The sequence below is a fragment of the Arachis duranensis genome, chromosome 6, assembly GCF_000817695.3.
Source record: "Arachis duranensis cultivar V14167 chromosome 6, aradu.V14167.gnm2.J7QH, whole genome shotgun sequence".
Taxonomy (NCBI): domain Eukaryota; kingdom Viridiplantae; phylum Streptophyta; class Magnoliopsida; order Fabales; family Fabaceae; genus Arachis; species Arachis duranensis.
In genome coordinates this window covers 6,323,520-6,340,806 of record NC_029777.3, presented here as the reverse complement: position 1 = coordinate 6,340,806, position 17,287 = coordinate 6,323,520, and the positions used below count along the sequence as shown (strand labels likewise).

The 17,287-nt window shown below is 38.3% G+C and overlaps 2 protein-coding genes across 2 annotated transcripts; both read left to right on the top strand.

Moving 5' to 3' along the window:
• Window positions 1-6,979: 6,979 nt before the first annotated feature.
• On the top strand, window positions 6,980-8,540 carry LOC110272930 (uncharacterized). The gene is made up of 5 exons (XM_021125680.1): window positions 6,980-7,134; window positions 7,263-7,371; window positions 7,548-7,672; window positions 7,826-7,925; window positions 8,097-8,540. Exons 1-5 carry the CDS (start codon window positions 6,980-6,982, stop codon window positions 8,538-8,540), a joined length of 933 nt encoding a protein of 310 aa, XP_020981339.1.
• Window positions 8,541-12,096: 3,556 nt separating this feature from the next.
• On the top strand, window positions 12,097-17,010 carry LOC107492269 (protein phosphatase 2C 32). Its single transcript, XM_052262918.1, is given in 5 exon segments — window positions 12,097-14,921; window positions 15,748-15,861; window positions 16,024-16,288; window positions 16,768-16,903; window positions 16,950-17,010. Coding segments are annotated over 5 exon segments (2,670 nt in total). The 5' UTR covers window positions 12,097-12,827.
• Window positions 17,011-17,287: the final 277 nt, after the last annotated feature.

The window sequence follows — 17,287 nt, the reverse complement described above, 5'->3', positions numbered from 1 at the left end:
CCTGCCAATCCGCTAAAAAACGAGGCGGGCTAACATTTTGAACCCATTTTAGTTGGCGGGACGGGCCGGTCCGCTCCGTTTATGGGACGGGCCTAGGCAGGGCGGGACGAGTTGGGCGGGCTGGCCCGCTTTGCCACCCCTAATTGTTGTGAGTAGAGGTGTTCATGGCACGACCCGACCCGAAGACCCGGTCTGGCCCCGAATCTTTTAGGGGGTAATTTGGTGTGATTTCACCGGGTCTATGGCTGGGTAAGGGTCTCAAAAATAGACCCAATCATTATTTGGGTCGGGTCTGGGTCATAGCTCGGGTCACCCGAACTAAGACCGGTAGCCCGGTCATCATACACAATTAATATTTTGTGTTATTAGTGATGGATGATGGCTATTCTTATGTGGAATTTAAGTATTGTAAACCTTAATATTTTGTGTTATTAGTCATTATAAGACTATAAGTGAATGTTTTATGTTTAAAATGCATAATATTGTGTTATGTAAACCTGTAAAATTAGCGAATAACTAGTCAATAAATTAAATTTTAATAAAAAAATAAAAAATGTGAATTTTATATCAAAATAGAATAGAGTTCTTCAAAATGAAAATTTTAACACCAATTTAAAAAAATTTGGCCCAAAATTGGATCAGATGGGTCGAACCAGTTGAACCGGATCCAACTGGACCCGTGGGTCCAACCGGGCCCATAACTTAAAAGGGGCAGAATCATCTCCTTGCCCATTCAGCAACAAAAACGCTGAACAGCTTGGGGGAAGAGGAGAGCTCACCAAACCCTCACCTATACTTCAATTCACCGTAACTTCTCCGTTCGAGCTCCGATCGCCGCACCGTTTGTGGCCACGCGTCCGGAGCGTCGAGCTCTACGTTTTTATCAGATCAGTTTCACGGGTAAGCCTCAATTCCATCTTAGATTCTCTACCCCCTTTTTTATTCTTGAATTTGAGCTTTATAATGAGATTTTGCCAAATTTGGTGTTCTAGGTTCGATTTAGCTTGCGGAACTCATCGAGTTTGAGTTGCTATGCGTGTGAGTACAGTAAGAATCACCTAAACCTTAGTCAATTCTTGATTTTATTATGTGAAATCTGAATTTGGAGTATACATGTGTATTAGGTGTGAATTAAGCATATATTTATGCATTGGAATTGAATTGTAGGCATTTGGAGGCTTGGTGGGTGATTGGTGCTAAGATTTTGGTTGATTTCGCAAGCTTGAGGGGCTGTTTATGTGACTAGTGTGGCTGCTTTGGGCTAAACGTGGTGATCGACCAAGGTATGGTTTAGGTTTCGCGCGTTTAATATATAAGGTTTTGTGAAAACTTAGGCTAGGGAATTATAGGATAAGTTGAAGTGATTAAATGAGTGGTGCTTATTTGGATTTGTTGGTATTGTTATATTGATTAATGTTGTGATGATGGTTGAAGAATTTTATGATGATGACAATATGTGTATATGGAATAATATGTTAGTTTGTGAGTAAAATTTGTAAAGTTGGATTGTATTGAGGTGTTATTGAGCTAAGGAAATGTAAGGGTTGCAAGAGTTGTTGTGATATGGTGAAGGGTAAGTTGTATTGATGGTTATGGTATGTTGAGCTAAATGAGATTGAGTTTTGAGAAGGGAATGTGAATTTGGGAAAAATGGGGTTTGACATGTTTTGGTAAAAGTTGATTTTTGATGAAGTTTGGTAGTCCATAACTTACTCTTCAAATTTTGGATGAAAATGAGGTTTGTTTTAAATTAAAGAAGGTTTTATAAGCTTGAGAATGATATAAGATTTGCGGAAAACCGAATTCTGTAAAGGAAGTTATAGACGCCGAAAATCTGGTGCTAAAAATTGAAATTCTGAAAGTTGCAGCAGAATCAGAAATTCTGGTGTGTGCCCACGCACACAGCTGTGCGCACGCACCCAGCAGTAGCAGAAACCTATCCGTGCGTACGCACGCCTTTGTGCACACACACACCTGGTATTTTTTAGAAAGTGTGCGTACGCACGCCCTTGTGCGCATGCACACACCAGGATATGCTTTCTGCTGGTGGCGCTCGCACATCAAGTAACTCTTGATTGGTGTGCACACGCATACATTCGTGCGCAGGCAAACTTTCTGTTTTCTTTTTAAGCTGTGCGCACGCACACATGTGTGCGTACGCACACACTTTGTTTTCTAGCACCTATATTTTTGTGATCTAAACATGGTTTTGAATCCCCAAACCCCTATTTTTGCCCTGTTAACCTTAGATTTACTAGTAAGTTTAGTAATTAGCAAAAGTTAGGAATTTAAAGTAACTCGGGGGTAAGGTAAGAGGTAAAAATGATGAGTTATATGAAGGTGATATGGATGTTAAATGAAGTTATAATGACATGGCTTTGATGAATGATTATATAATGATTATGAATATTAAATGGCTTATGAAATGATGATATCTGAGACACGAGTTTTTCTGGGTAACAGAATCGTGGCTTGCCACCACGTGTTCTAGATTGAAACTTGATACTCTGTTGACCCTACGTCGTAAGGGTGACCGGGCACGTATAAATTCCCGGGAATGGATATCTGATGCGTGAGCATCTTTCCTATCTTTTCCTAGTGAATGTGCATTCAATTTGTTGAGTTTAATCAAGAATTAATTATCTTTTAGTCACTATGAATGTTATTTGAGTCGTGTGCAATTCTGTTTATTTTAGGTAGCATTTAGCTGGATTTGATGGAGTTTCCGCAGAAAAAGAGAAGGCGAATGATGCTGTCAACCCTGACCTCTCTGCACTCAAACCTGAATAACTCGAGTTACAGAAGTCCAATGGATGTGATTTTAGTGGTGTTGGAAAGCTAACTTTCAGAGCTTTCCAACGATATATAATAGTCCACACTTCTCTCTTACTAATTCGGCCAAGGCTGTGCCTAACTTGAGATTTCTCAAGTTAGGCGCAAGACACATCAAAAGCACGCAAAATTGGAGGAGGCACTCCAAGTTAGGCGCACCTTTCACTCAAGTAAGGTGCAAGATATGAGAATCAAGTGCCTTTCCTCACTGTGCCACTCAAGTAAGGCGCAACCTATACCAAGTTAGGCGCAAGCTCCCCTTCAAGCGCCAAGTGGTCCCCACGCTTACAAGGCTTGCATGGATTGTTGATTGATTCTTAATTAAAACTTTAATTTTTATTTTAAAATAGAAAAAGATATTATTTTAGTTTTAGAAAATAGATTTTAAATTAATTAGGATTAGATATAAAGGGAAAAGAAACTTCTCTTCTCTTCTACCTAATTCCACATTATTCACAATTTACAGTTTAAGAGAATCCTAGTTTTCACTCTGAACCATGAGCAACTAAACCTCCACTGTTAAGGTTAGGAGCTCTGTCTATTGTATGGATTGATTCTATTGTTTTCTTATTTGAATTCATGTATTGATTCATATAATTTAAGAATTGTTTTTGTTCTTCATTTTATGAAATTGGGTGGAACGGAAGTATGACCCTCTTTCTAATTGAGTTCTTGTATAACTTGGAAAAGTTCTTTACTTGAACAACAGCTTGAAAACATATTCTCCTAAATTTCTAATTATCTGAATTTAACGAAATGCGTGATATATAATCCTCTTATATTTGGGTAATTAGGATTTCTGTGGCATATAACTAGAATTGAACTTCACCCTCTAATTGGAATTAATTGACCAAGGAATTGGCGGTTGATGAGAGTTAGAGGAGACTAAAAAGGTCTAAGAAATTAGGGTTTAGTCACATATAGTTTGCTATAAATTAAATCTTGCATGATTAAAATAGTTAGGAAGAAAAGTCAATCAGGAAAATAGATAACTTTGAAGTCTTAGCTGTTTTTCCATATATTATTCTTAACTTATTTACTGCCTGCCTTCTGATATTCTGAATCTACTGTCTAATGTTTTTGAACTCTCAAACACCATTTTCTGTTTGTCTAACTAAGTAAATCACTTAACCATTGTTGCTTAGTCCATCAATCTTCGTGGGATCGACCCTCATTCACTTGAGGTACTACTTGGTACGATCCGATGCACTTGCCGGTTAGTTTGTGGTTGTAAAATCCGCACCAATATCCTCCATTGAGTAATATATGAATGAATGAATGATTAAATGATAAATGAATGTGAAATCTATGCATAGACTCATGGGATGCGCGACAAGGGACAGTCTAAGGTTTTTGGACTTATCGGGTTGGCTGGATAACTGACAAATGAGCCTCATCAGCCATAGGACAGGCATGCATCATATGCATCTTGTTTGTTTGTCTGCTGTGCATTATTACTTGGGATTGCCTAACTGAACATATATCCTGCTAACTGTTATAATTGCTACTTGTACTATCTGCTTCTTACTTGTGCGTGAACTTGTTTGGTTGTTTGTCTCTGCTGAATCATGGAATGATGGAGGCGCGGAGGAAAGGGTGGATTGGTTAGGAGTTAGGTTTAAAGTAAGTAAGTTTAGGATACTTAGGTCACCTACCCCTTTTTATCGCTTCTGCTTAGAAGTTAAGTGTTATAATTGTATGTTGGAGTTCTAAGATTGCCTTTGGCATTCCCAGAACCTTATATATTATATGTGTGGCATCTTTACCATGCTGAGAACCTCTGGTTCTCACCCCACACTGTGTTGTTGTTTTCAGATGCAGGTCGAGGGGCTCCTCGCTAGGCGTCTGGATTCCTGAAGTGGAGTAGTCCTGGATTATTTTGATTATCAATTTGTATATATATACTTAGCTTTCTCTCCAAGAAACTTGATTATTTTATTCCTCATAGAGGTTAAAGGAGAGTTAGGGCCTTACTTCTGTATTTTGGACATTTTGGGATATTTGTATATATATATGTAAATATTCTCCGGCCAGCCTTGGTTTCGTAGGCTGAGTCAGGAGCTAGTTTCACTGTATTCTTGGTTCTTAATTCACCCTTTCGCTTATTCATATCTATAACATTTAGGTTTCTTAGCACGCAAGTGATTCCGTTTCTTGAGCGTTGCGCTTTTTATTTTGCGATTTTGCTTTACCCATTTTTCAAGACTCCTAGTATATATCTTCTTTTCATTATTATTATTATTACTTATATTTCATTTTAGAGGTCGTAGCGCCTCGCCACCTCTATTTTACATCCTAGGTGTAAAGCTCTGTGTGGTATGGTATTACATGTTATTTGTATTGATTTAAATATTTGGTGTTATTAGACAATATTAGTATTGATTGTGGTTATGCTTTAATTTTAAGGAAGAGTTGGTTCTTGTTATATTTTTCTAAGTGAATTTTACGATGTCAAATAATGGTTCGAGTATTGGAAATTTGGATATTTTCACATGCTAGCTTACAAGAAGGTAATGTTAACGGCGCCGTTTTCACCCGTTTTTTACCCGGTATAATCGTGGTGCGAAAGTGTGTAGGTTTCATCGGGTCTAGGACCGGGTTTGCATCTAACGAATAGACTCGGTATATATTTCGGACTGGGTCTGTGTCACATCAAATCCGGTTTCACCCGACCCATGAACACCCCTGGTTGCGACACGTGGCCAAATAGCATTGTGACACGTGGCACAACCACATTCACATCAGCATGCCACGTGTCACTGGTCACTACATTATCATACTTTTATATGTGGCCAAATCATGGAGTGACACATGTCACTAACAGCCCACGTCATCAAGCTATGTCATCACGTCGTTAATGAAAAACAGGTCAAGAACGAACTTGGTGCACTATTTTTATCAATTATAGGAATATAATTAATGCAATTGAAATCTAAAAGACGATTTTAGTACACGACGTCAATCTCATGAACAATTTTAAGATTTAACTCCCTTGTAATTATCAATTTAATACCACTGCAAAGTCCTGATGCATCCAACCTTTAGTTTCAATTTGTGATTTGAAACTCCTGAAAATTTAATTGTAGCTAAGAATTCTGGTATATGCATGTCTTAAATTTCATTGTTATTTTCTTCGATCAAACATTTATCGGAACTTATGTAGATGTTACCTTCATGTATAATTTGATTACAAAAATATTAATATAAATTTATTGAAAAAGTTAATTTACATAATATATATAAGTAGATTAAATGATTATTTTCTTTTGTTATATTGATACTTAATTTAGGTAAAAAGAGGACGTTTTAACTAAATTTATAAAGTGTAAATAAATAATTTATTAATTATGTAAAGGTGAAAAATTTATTAAAATTCTTTCTCTTTATACATTAATAGACTATTATATAAAAGTGTGAGTAAATCACCTAAAGAAATGGTTAAAGATCTAATATTTCTTAAATGTCCTAAAGCAAAGAGTGTTACGTAAGTGTCTTTATACTATATAAATTAAATTCATTTCATTTGATTTTAAGCCTCTTTATGTAAATCGAATTAATATGCTTCGAACTAGGGCACGTATAGTAAATCGAAACCAATAATTTTGATTTAGCAGTGGACTCACGTTGGGAAGTTGCATGTCTAGGTAAATCGAATGTAACTGTTTCGATTTATGTTAAATTAGTGAAACCAAGTAAATCAAATTTAAAGAAATCAATTTATCACTGAAGCTGACCACACTTAAATTGAATTTTAGTAATTCGATTTAGTTATGAGCCCAACCTATATATATACGAACAAAACATTAATTCTTTATTATAGTGACACTCACTATAGTTAGTAAAGATATTTTTTTTAGTTATCGTACACTATAGAGGGATGGTTAAAAAAATATATAAGAGGGAATAAAATTCACTAATAAGGATTCATTGAGTGTCTTTATCAATTCTTCGACAAGTTTTGTTGAGTTTCAGAGTTTTATAATCCAAAAATTGGGACTGCATTGCATGAAACGAGTCAAGAAGTTATTTTATAAAATTTTGATTTTTATTGTTTGAGATGGTGTGAACTGTGAAGTACGAATTCTTTGTAGTAGACAGTGACGAACATTTACAATTGTTATTTCACTGTCGTCGTCAGTTTTTCAAAATGAGAATCCCTGAGATATTGGCCAAATTTGGAGATGTGGTCAGTAGTTCAGACGAATCAAATCGGAATATTCAATCTCTAGCAATGCCAGGAGTCTCAAGTTCAATGCCTGTTGGTTTCTCGTTATTTGTGCCTGTCATTGCACTTGAACTAGGGTTGGTGGCATCTTCGTCATTCGTAGCTAATCTAAATTGCGGTGACAATAGAGAAATAGGTGATAATTGATCCTTCGGTCAACTTGCTAGTACGATGGTGGGTACTGCTATCATGATCCCGGGTTCAGGGGATGTGGACAACCAGATGCCATCAAAGATGTACTGCGGAATGACGATGACGTGGAGTCCGCTATGATTAACGATGATACCGATGATGATCAAGGGAGGAATATTTCAGTCCGAACTTGTGGAGCATCGAGTTCGGGAAGTCACTAATATCCCCTGCACTTTTTGACTTTACACTTGGAGTCCATGACACAACAAGGGTTCCGGATGTAGAATCCAGATTTGGGGGCACATGATACACAAGATACATCATGTCTAGCTAAGTTCCAAGTTGGTCAACAATTCAGAATATAGAGCATGTCATTTTAAGTGTGAAGACTTATAGCATCTGCCGTGTGGTTGAGTGCAAAGTACTAGAATCATATCATGTCAAGTACCATGAAAAGTGTAAGGAGTTTGGAAACGGTTGCAGGTGATTGATTCAAATCACTGTTCGCCAGTGGAAGGAAATTTCGAAGGTAAGAAGGTATAATGGGCCGCATACATGTTTGGCCATGTCGGTATCTAGTGATCATACGAAACTTGATTATCATGTTATATCTGCTTTCATCCTTCCTATGATCAGAGCTGATGCGGCAGTATCGATCAAGATATTGCAGAATGCAACTGAGGCTCACTTTGAATTTAGATTAACTTACAGGAGGATTTTGATGGTTAAGGAAAAGGTTGTGGCGCAGATTTATAGGGATTGAAAAGAGTCATACAACGAGTTGCTGAGATGGATACTAGGTGTGCAGATAACGATGTCAGATAGTGATATAGTGTTGAAGATGAGTTCTGTGCGACTTGGAGGCCAAGTTGACGAGTCATCTGCTTATTTTCATTGGCTTCTTTAGACATTCCCATCTTGTATTGAGGCCTTTAGGCATTGTAATGCATTGGTTAGCTTTGATGGGACTCACTTGTACGGCAAATATAGATGGACATTGATGGTTGCAATTACTCAGGATAGGAACTCTAATATCATTCATATTGCCTTCGCACTTGTAGAGGGTGAGAATACCGAGTCATGGTCATTTTTCCTATCTCACTTTCGTCAACACGTAACGCCTCAGCCAGGTATTCTAGTCATATTGAATAAGCACAATAGAATCAAGGCCGCATTGGAGGCTCCATATGGTGGATGGCTTCCTCCGACTACATATCGTACATTTTGTATCCGACACGTTGCTGCAAATTTTGCACTGAGTTTTAAGGGCAAGGATGCAAGGAGCTTCTTGGTGAATGCTGCTTACGCCAAGACTGGGGTGGAGTTTGAGTATTGGTTTGACATCCTCTGAAACAAAGCCCCAGCAATGTATGATTGGACTCAACACCGAGACGAAAGTTGTAGGTTCGAGCATATAACAACTAATATCTTCGAGTGTGTTAACTCCATCCTAAAAGGTGTTAGGAACCTCCCAGTTTATTCGATGGTGAAGTCTACTTATGGAAAGTTAGCAGAGCTCTTTGTTCGTAAAGGGAAGAGAGGCAGAGGCATAATTAAGAATATGGCAGCAGTTTAGTTAGCATCTTATGGAGGCAATAGAAGCTAATTTGAAGGCATCAAGGTGTTTCACGATGAATTTTTATGACAGGCCAATTCTAAGTTCAACGTGGCAGAGACTACTCCAACGGGTAACTTCTCACTAGGCTCTTACAGAGTTTCACTGAGGGATCAGACATGCGACTGTGGATACTTTTAGGCACTTCATTATCCATGCCACCATGCATTGGCTTGCTGTGCATACTCACCCTAGAGTTGGGCAACTTATATCCATGACGTCTATTGCATTAGCACGGTATTCAATGTTTACCGAATGGTATTCAATCCTCTGATCCTAAAAGGGTTTTGGCCACCATATGATGGTCCCACAGTCATCTTCGATTCCACTAGGAAACGTGCATCTGAAGGTTGCCCAAGGACTACTAGGATACGTACTAGCATGGATGAGCTGGATCCAAATAGGCCGAAGTAATGTGGACTTTACAAACAACCTGACCATAATAGAAGGAGGTGTCCACCGGGAGGGGTAAACCTGAATCCTAGGGTTGGAGGCAATGCATAGGGCTAGTTTATGTTTAGATTTATGTACTCCTTCTGTTTCAAGTTGTTTTTGTATACTTTGTGTAATGTTCAATTGTTTAAGTTTAGGGTACTCTTTGTGTAATTTTTGGTTTTTTAGGTTTATGTCTTCTTCATGTAATCTTCACTTTTTGTGATACTCTATTTACATATGAGGGGAATGTTTCAATTGTTTCTTTCATACATTAGTCACAAATTAGTTTCATTAATGCATGATATTGAACTTAACGTGAACCATACATTAGCAAAGTAAAAAATATGACAACGTACATAAGTCCCACATATTCATTGGTCATCTCAAAAGCAAAGTACAAAATATAATAACGTGCATCCTACTAAATGTAACACACAACATCAAAAGAGGTGGAACCCTGTAAAATAACGCTTACGACGCCTGATCCTCTACTCTTTCTGAGCTAAAGGTACCTTATCCTCATCTCCCTTTGGGGTAGGTGGTGCTAGGGGATTTGTGGCAACTGCGGAGGGGGCGTCCTCCTAAAGCAAAAGGATCATATATTGGTCCACTCGGTGGCTCATTCAGATCAACTGTATCGTATGGTTGGGAACTGGTGACATGAGATTTGGCACACTCCGTGTCATCCTCCAATAGCATCACATGTAAGTCATCAAAGAACTGTAAACCTCCAAACCCCCTCTCCAACTTCATAGGACTAATGACATCTGAAAACAGTTGACCCAGGCTTATATATGACTAGCTGGTCCCTTCTGCTGCATAAGCACTCGATCCCTGAACAAAATACACACCTCGATTGTCACCACCACCTCTAGTACCACATCATCACCGCCACCTGCACCACTATCGTCATCACTATCACACCACCACCATCTGCACGACCACTACCACCACCATCAGCACCTCTACCTTGATCATCGCCTCTGCCAGCACGACCACCTCTACCTCCACGCCCATCACAAGCCCTTCGTCACCTAGGGTGTTGACCCCACCTCTCCATCACGACAATCTCATCGTCAATCCACCTTCAATCATGATCACTTCCTCGTGTACCAGCGCAGACTTAACGCTCAACACGACGTCTGTCTGGGACATCAGGGACCTGGTCCATGGGAGGTGCCTGTCCTGGATTTCTCTTTGTAGCTTCTGCTAGAATTAGTACACCTTTGGGGTCACCGAGGAAGACCTCCGGCGACAAGAACCTATGCCCATGTGCATACCACCAGTCCAGGAACCCTTATGATTGCTCGGGGCTGGCAACGACATCAAACCGGAGAACACGTTGGGCTCTGTTAGCCCAGTGGAGGTGCCAAGACTGTAAGGTGTGAGGGAACCAACGGTCACCACTTGCCGTCCTTCACCATCAAGAAATCTATGTTCAACACTGCACGAGGTCGATGCTGAACTCCCTTAAGCTATGGTAAGACCTTGTTCACCTAATGTCACTCTATTACCGCAAAGTATATCAATGCAGTTACCGCTCTCCACAACTAAGTATGCTGAGGCTCTAGTATCTCAGGATGCACTACCTAAACTACTTCGGCTGAGCTATAAGGCATCAATAAGAATTGTAAAAGGAAAATAATAATACACATCATTACTTAAACATAAAATCATCATAGGTAAAAATTTTATATTCACGCTTAACTAACACTTACATCTTGCAGTAAGTCTATCCTCCGCCTCTAATATTGCACTCTAGTCCTTTTCTTGCTCAATGATGGTTGATATCTCGACCACCTGCCATCAAATACATTATTTTAATAATAGCACACTAGTCAAACGATTATTAACCAACATAACAAACATAAGTACTCGAGGCCAACGGCTAATAAAATGCATCAAACCCGGGAGGCCTGAAAGTCGGAAAATGTCAAAAGATCTATGACTGAAGTAGTTGTAACGGACCAGCCAACTTAACAATGTGCCTATTGGCAACACGTCACATACATCGATATAACCATGAAAGTGTGGCAGAACCTCAGCTGTATCTATCCAAGTTCTTTAATCCAGCTATGTAGGGCAGCCACCGGATGTAAAGATGTGCCCCAGACTTGTCCCCAAACAACTAATTCGACAACAACATCATGATGTACGCCCTCACATACCTCCTAATAGTCTCATCATCTGCACCCTGAGGCAGCTTACTGAATATCTCCTGCATCCATGTGCATTTCATAGTGAATTTATCAATATAATTCGCCAAAAGTAACACTTTGAGTAGCTCTTCAAACCAAGTCCACGGAAGTCGACCGCCCTCAATATAGGTCTCAAAAGCTATCAAACATCCACTGACGTACTCACCGTAAATCTGAAGGCCTAACTGGTACACCACATCTTGTAACGTAGTGATGCACTCTCTGAATGTTTTAGAAGATAATTTCACAACAAAAGAGGACATAAATAGTAAAAAAATAATATTATCTTCCTTTTATTTATTAAATATTTAGGTAGATTTTATGGTGTCTTTTATTGTGATGTTTAAATTGTCTAATTTATTTTTATAAATAAAAAATAAAATATATAAAACAAAAGTAAAATATTTAAAATTTATTAAATATTATTTTTTTGCCTTTTTAAATAAGTTAGGAACCATATCTTAAGCACTGTGGTCTGGTCTATAGCATTCACCAAATATGTATTTGTGAAAAGAAAATAAAAAAGTTGAGTTATTTGATATGGACTAGTAGAGTAAATATTAGTACCAATTATTCTATAATTAAACTCCAATTTTTAATTTATTATTTTAATATTTATTTCGTTTACTTATTGCAAAGGCAGAAGAAACCCCAAATTTCCTCTTTCTGCTGCGTCTTGTCTTCTCTTATTTTCTCTTCTCGTCTCTCGCGTTGCTTTCCTCATTAGTCAAACCGCATACTCCTCCATTTCACACCTCTTCCCCCTCTTAACTTCTTCCATTATAATCCTCACTCGCTCTCTCCCTCTGAACCTCCGCCATTCAATTTCTGCACTCCAACACTGTTCCCTCCATAAAGTTTATATTTTTCGGCTAAAAATAGAAACAAAGAACAAGAAAAAAACATGATTTTCAAAATGGGACCGGTGCGTTTGTTTCTGATGTCTTCAATTCACTGTGTTTAGTGCTCTTAGATCCGTTTGCAAGTGTGCCCCGATCCACAACTTCATTCATGTGGAGTGCCCACAAGGTTAGATCGTTAACATTCTTGTGCAAAAACCTGACTTTGCTGCTTTAAGTATTCACTCGATGGTGTTCTTTCGTTTGATTCACACCCACTTCGCAAGATAGTGTTTTGGCTTCTTTTTATGCTAGCTTTTTCCCAAACATCACATGGGTTGCATCGCTCTCAGCTTAGGAATTTGATGGTTATGATGATGTTGATGATTACAATGATGGTGCATGGTCACCTGTGTAATCACAGCAATAAAGGGTTTATGCTGTTTTTGAGAAGTGGCTTTCTTGTTTGTGTATCTGTTTGCTAATGTTGCTAAGGTACAGAAACATTGTATTGGCCTCTCTGTGTATCAGGGGTGTTTGCATTTGCAATAATGGGTAATGGAACTTCTCGCGTTTTTAGCTGTTTGGTGCCATATAACGGCAAGAATGGGGTTGATTTGGAGTTTTTGGAGCCATTAGATGAAGGTTTAGGCCACTCTTTTTGTTATGTTAGGCCATCCATTTTTGAATCTCCTGCTATTACCCCATCAAATTCTGAGAGGTTTACACTAGATTCTAGCACCCTTGATTCGGAGACATTGAGTGGGTCATTTAGGAATGATGGCATTGAAGATTCTTCTGCCACACACAAGCCAGGGAAGAACTTACCTGAGACCACATTCAAAACAATCTCAGGGGCTTCGGTCAGTGCCAATGTTTCAACTGCCAGGACCGGTAACCAGAATGCACTACTTGCTAGTAATTTTCTAGAACCTGCTGCGTCGTTTGAGGGAACTGCCTCATTTGCTGCAATCCCTTTGCAGCCTGTTCCCCGTGGCTCTGGACCTTTGAATGGCTTCATGTCTGGACCTTTGGAGAGGGGTTTTGCCTCTGGTCCTTTGGATAAGGGTGGTGGCTTCATGTCTGGGCCCATGGAGAAGGGGGTTATGTCTGGTCCTCTTGATGCCACTGACAAATCCAACTTCTCCGCACCACTTGCTCGTGGTCGCCGAAGGCCGCACCTCCACCGCCTGATGAGAAGTGTAAGTGGACCTATGAGAAACTCTCTTTCTCGGACTTTCTCTAAGCATTCGATGGGTGGTAGTTGGATGCAACGGTTATTCCTTCACCCTGTGACTCAACTAGCTTGGAATTCCAAAGAGGCAAAGTTTCGGCCTGAAGTCTCAAGAGATTGTGTTGAATTTGAGTATAAACAAACCCACAATTTGCAGTGGGCTCATGGCAAGGCTGGTGAAGATAGGGTGCATGTTGTACTTTCTGAAGAACAAGGGTGGCTGTTTATTGGGATATATGACGGTTTTAGTGGACCAGATGCACCTGATTTTCTGATGAGCAATCTTTATAGATTTATAGACAAGGAATTAGAGGGATTGCTCTGGCATTATGAATATAATACTGTCAATCCATTTGAACCCGAAGTCCATAAAAGAGTGAATGCAATGGTTCCTCCAGAATGCAAAAGAGAGGAAATGTCGGAAAGTTCTTGCTGTTTGGAAGATTCTTGTCCAGCTAAGGTCAAGGATCAATCATCTAACAGTGAGATAGTGGAGGAAAACACTGACGTTAAGGTGAAGGTGGAACAGCTTAATTGTGGAAGTCCTAGTATCTCCCGATTGGATGGTCAAGGTAGAAAAAGCATGAAACTTTATGAGTTACTTCAGATGGAATCTTGGGACGAACAGGGTTTTCTGTCAGTCTCAGAGCAAGGTAAGGATTCTTCCATTGCTAGGGAAATAAGACAAGAAGATAGACCTAGACATCAGGATGAAGGCCCTACTACATCGGGAGAAAATGGAGGCACTGGGTTTAGTTCAAACAACCAAGTTCCTGTTGCTTCTTTTTCTGTTAAAGGACAAAGGCAGGATCCGAGAAAATCGTATATCAGTATGAAAATCAGAAACATGTACAGGAAGCAGAAGTCCTTGCGCAAAAACCTCTTTCCATGGAATTATGATTGGCATAGGGAAGAAGCCTGTGTTGACAAGAAAATAGTAGAAACCTTGGGGCCTATTAGAAAATGCAAGTCTGGCGTAGATCATAGTGCAGTTTTAAGAGCAATGGCACAAGCTCTTGAAAGAACGGAAGAAGCATACATGGACATGGTTGAGAATAATCTAGATAAAAATCCAGAGCTTGCCTTAATGGGATCTTGTGTTTTAGTGATGTTAATGAAGGATCAGGATGTTTATGTAATGAATGTTGGAGACAGCCGTGTAATTTTGGCGCAAGAAAGACCAAATGATCGTCATCCCAATCCAAGCTTCATCAAGGATGACGTGAGGCATAGAAATCGATCTAGAGAGTCATTAGTTGGCATGGAGCTGGATAGAATTTCAGAGGAGTCTCCAATGCACAACATAAACAGTCGTCTTAACATGATGAACAAAAATAGAGAGATATCCCTTTGTGGACTGAAAATGAGGGCTGTTCAGCTTTCAACAGATCACAGCACAAGTATTGAAGAGGTCTGTTTCCTTCTTTTTTTCAGAAAAAGAAATGTTTTTGTTGATCAATGAAGTAAATAACAAATGATATTTATTTTGAGAAGCTAAGGAATTGTGGTCACATCTTGAAATTCTGAAATGTGATCCACTAGACATACATTAGTTATTGAATTGCGTTCTACTTCTTGGTGCTTGCATGTGTATGTGTGAGTTGTTCATGTCCCTGCACACGTATTTTCAACAATTTATTCATATTTGTTTACACATGGGGGGATTTTGAATTTGACCTTTCAAACACTGAAATTCTTGCTTCTGGGAGATACTGAGGAGAACATTTTCCATGATTAGCTGCAGCTATATGGATCAGAAGTAATTGTTAATTTGTCATTTGGATTTCCCTGTTATTCAATAGACAGTTATATACTATAACAAAAATTTGGAGAAGCCTTTCATTTGTAGACAATATGATCTATATTATGTATGGAATTTGAATAATTTTGTTTATGTTTCAGTTTTTTCTGTCTCATTGGCTTTTATTCATATTTCATCATCATAATATTTTTTACTATCCCCTTTTTTGTGAGCAATGTCTGCATATCTTTATATCCATGATTTACACGTGCAACACATATTGCAGTCAAGAACAAGATTGACCTTATTATTTAGACTAGATAGTTTGATTGAAACTTCTAAAAATGGATAAGAGTAAATTAAAAGGAAAAGTTTGTGTGGTGCTATATATGAACATGATTAATTATAAGCCTTTACTAGAAAGAAAAGTTTTCATATTTTTAAGATGTTGGTTTTATTCTTTTGCTGATTATTTTTTTTTCAATTTCTCTTGCAGGAAGTGTTTAGAATAAGAGCAGAACACCCAGATGATAATCAAGCCATATTCAATGATAGAGTGAAAGGACAATTAAAAGTCACCAGAGCATTTGGTGCTGGATTCCTGAAGTACGTCCCTCATAACTTAATTAAGGATAATGGTATATTAAATAATGATTTTTGAGTGTGCTAATTGTTCATTACAATGCTGCCTATATGTTGCTGGCTATAGGTTGCTTTGAGGAATATGCATAGTTCTTCAAACCTTTTTACTAACTTGAATCGTATTATTTAGCCATCTTTCAATGAACCTCTACTGGAGATGTTTCGAGTTGATTATGTGGGCAATGCTCCTTACCTAAGTTGCACATCTTCCGTTGTTCATCATCGGCTTTGCTCAAGTGATCGGTTCCTGGTACTATCCTCCGATGGGCTTTACCAATATTTCAGCAATGAAGAGGTAGTTGCCCATGTTACGTGGTTCATGGAAAATGTCCCCGGTGGCGATCCTGCTCAATATCTTATCGCGGAGCTTCTTCTCCGTGCTGCCAAGAAGAATGGTCAGTTTTTTACACACTTTGAAGCTTCTTATCTTGAATATCAGAAATAACAATAGATACCTAATTTAAGGTTTTCATGTGCTAACAAAAAAAGGATACCTAATTTGTTAACTAAAGTTTGGTTGGGAATGGACGTATGGTAATTAAAATATAGTTTTCACTCGGTAGTTAATCAGATCTAACGTAGCTTCTACATGAGGACTTTACCTGTAACAAATACTATGACATTATACTATCTGTTGGGTTTAGTGTCAGAAGCATTTCAAGTATTCCAAAAATATCGGTGTTCGAGTAGTTTTAGCTATTGATCTCAATCATAAAATATATACATGATTGAGATCAATGGTTAAAACCACGAGAGTACTTGAAAATTTCCCTAGCTGTTATGCCAATATGACAAAATCTTGTGAGAATAAATTATTCTTGGGTCAATTGATTTGGTTCTTATATATCTATATATTTATTGTTAAATTTTGTAGGAATGGATTTTCATGAATTGCTTGATATTCCTCATGGAGATAGGCGTAAATATCATGATGATGTATCTGTTATGGTGGTTTCTTTGGAGGGAAGGATATGGAGATCATCGGGATAATTTTTTCTCTTCTCTTTTTTGCTCCAATCATTTTGAATAATTATTATCTATTTAATTCTTGGCTAGCTGCCTTCAAATTTGCTTGGTGCCTATGATAATGAATGTAGCAATTTTGGGTTACAAGTAAAATGACTTGACAAATCAAATCTAGGTTATGAAAAAGTGTTTTAACGGAGAATAGAAAAGGAAAAAAAATGGTCGGTGATACTATATTTTAGAAAATTTTCTTATTGAAAATGTCAATTAAATTTCCGAGCCGTAAAATATGGTTATGTCTGCAGTTGACTTGGGATTGAATAGATTGGACAAAAATGGCTGTTACTAGGTTCTTTCTATACCAAATCAATAATATGGAAGTTCCACTCGGGATGGAGTTCATTAAATTACACTTTCCTCATTGAAAA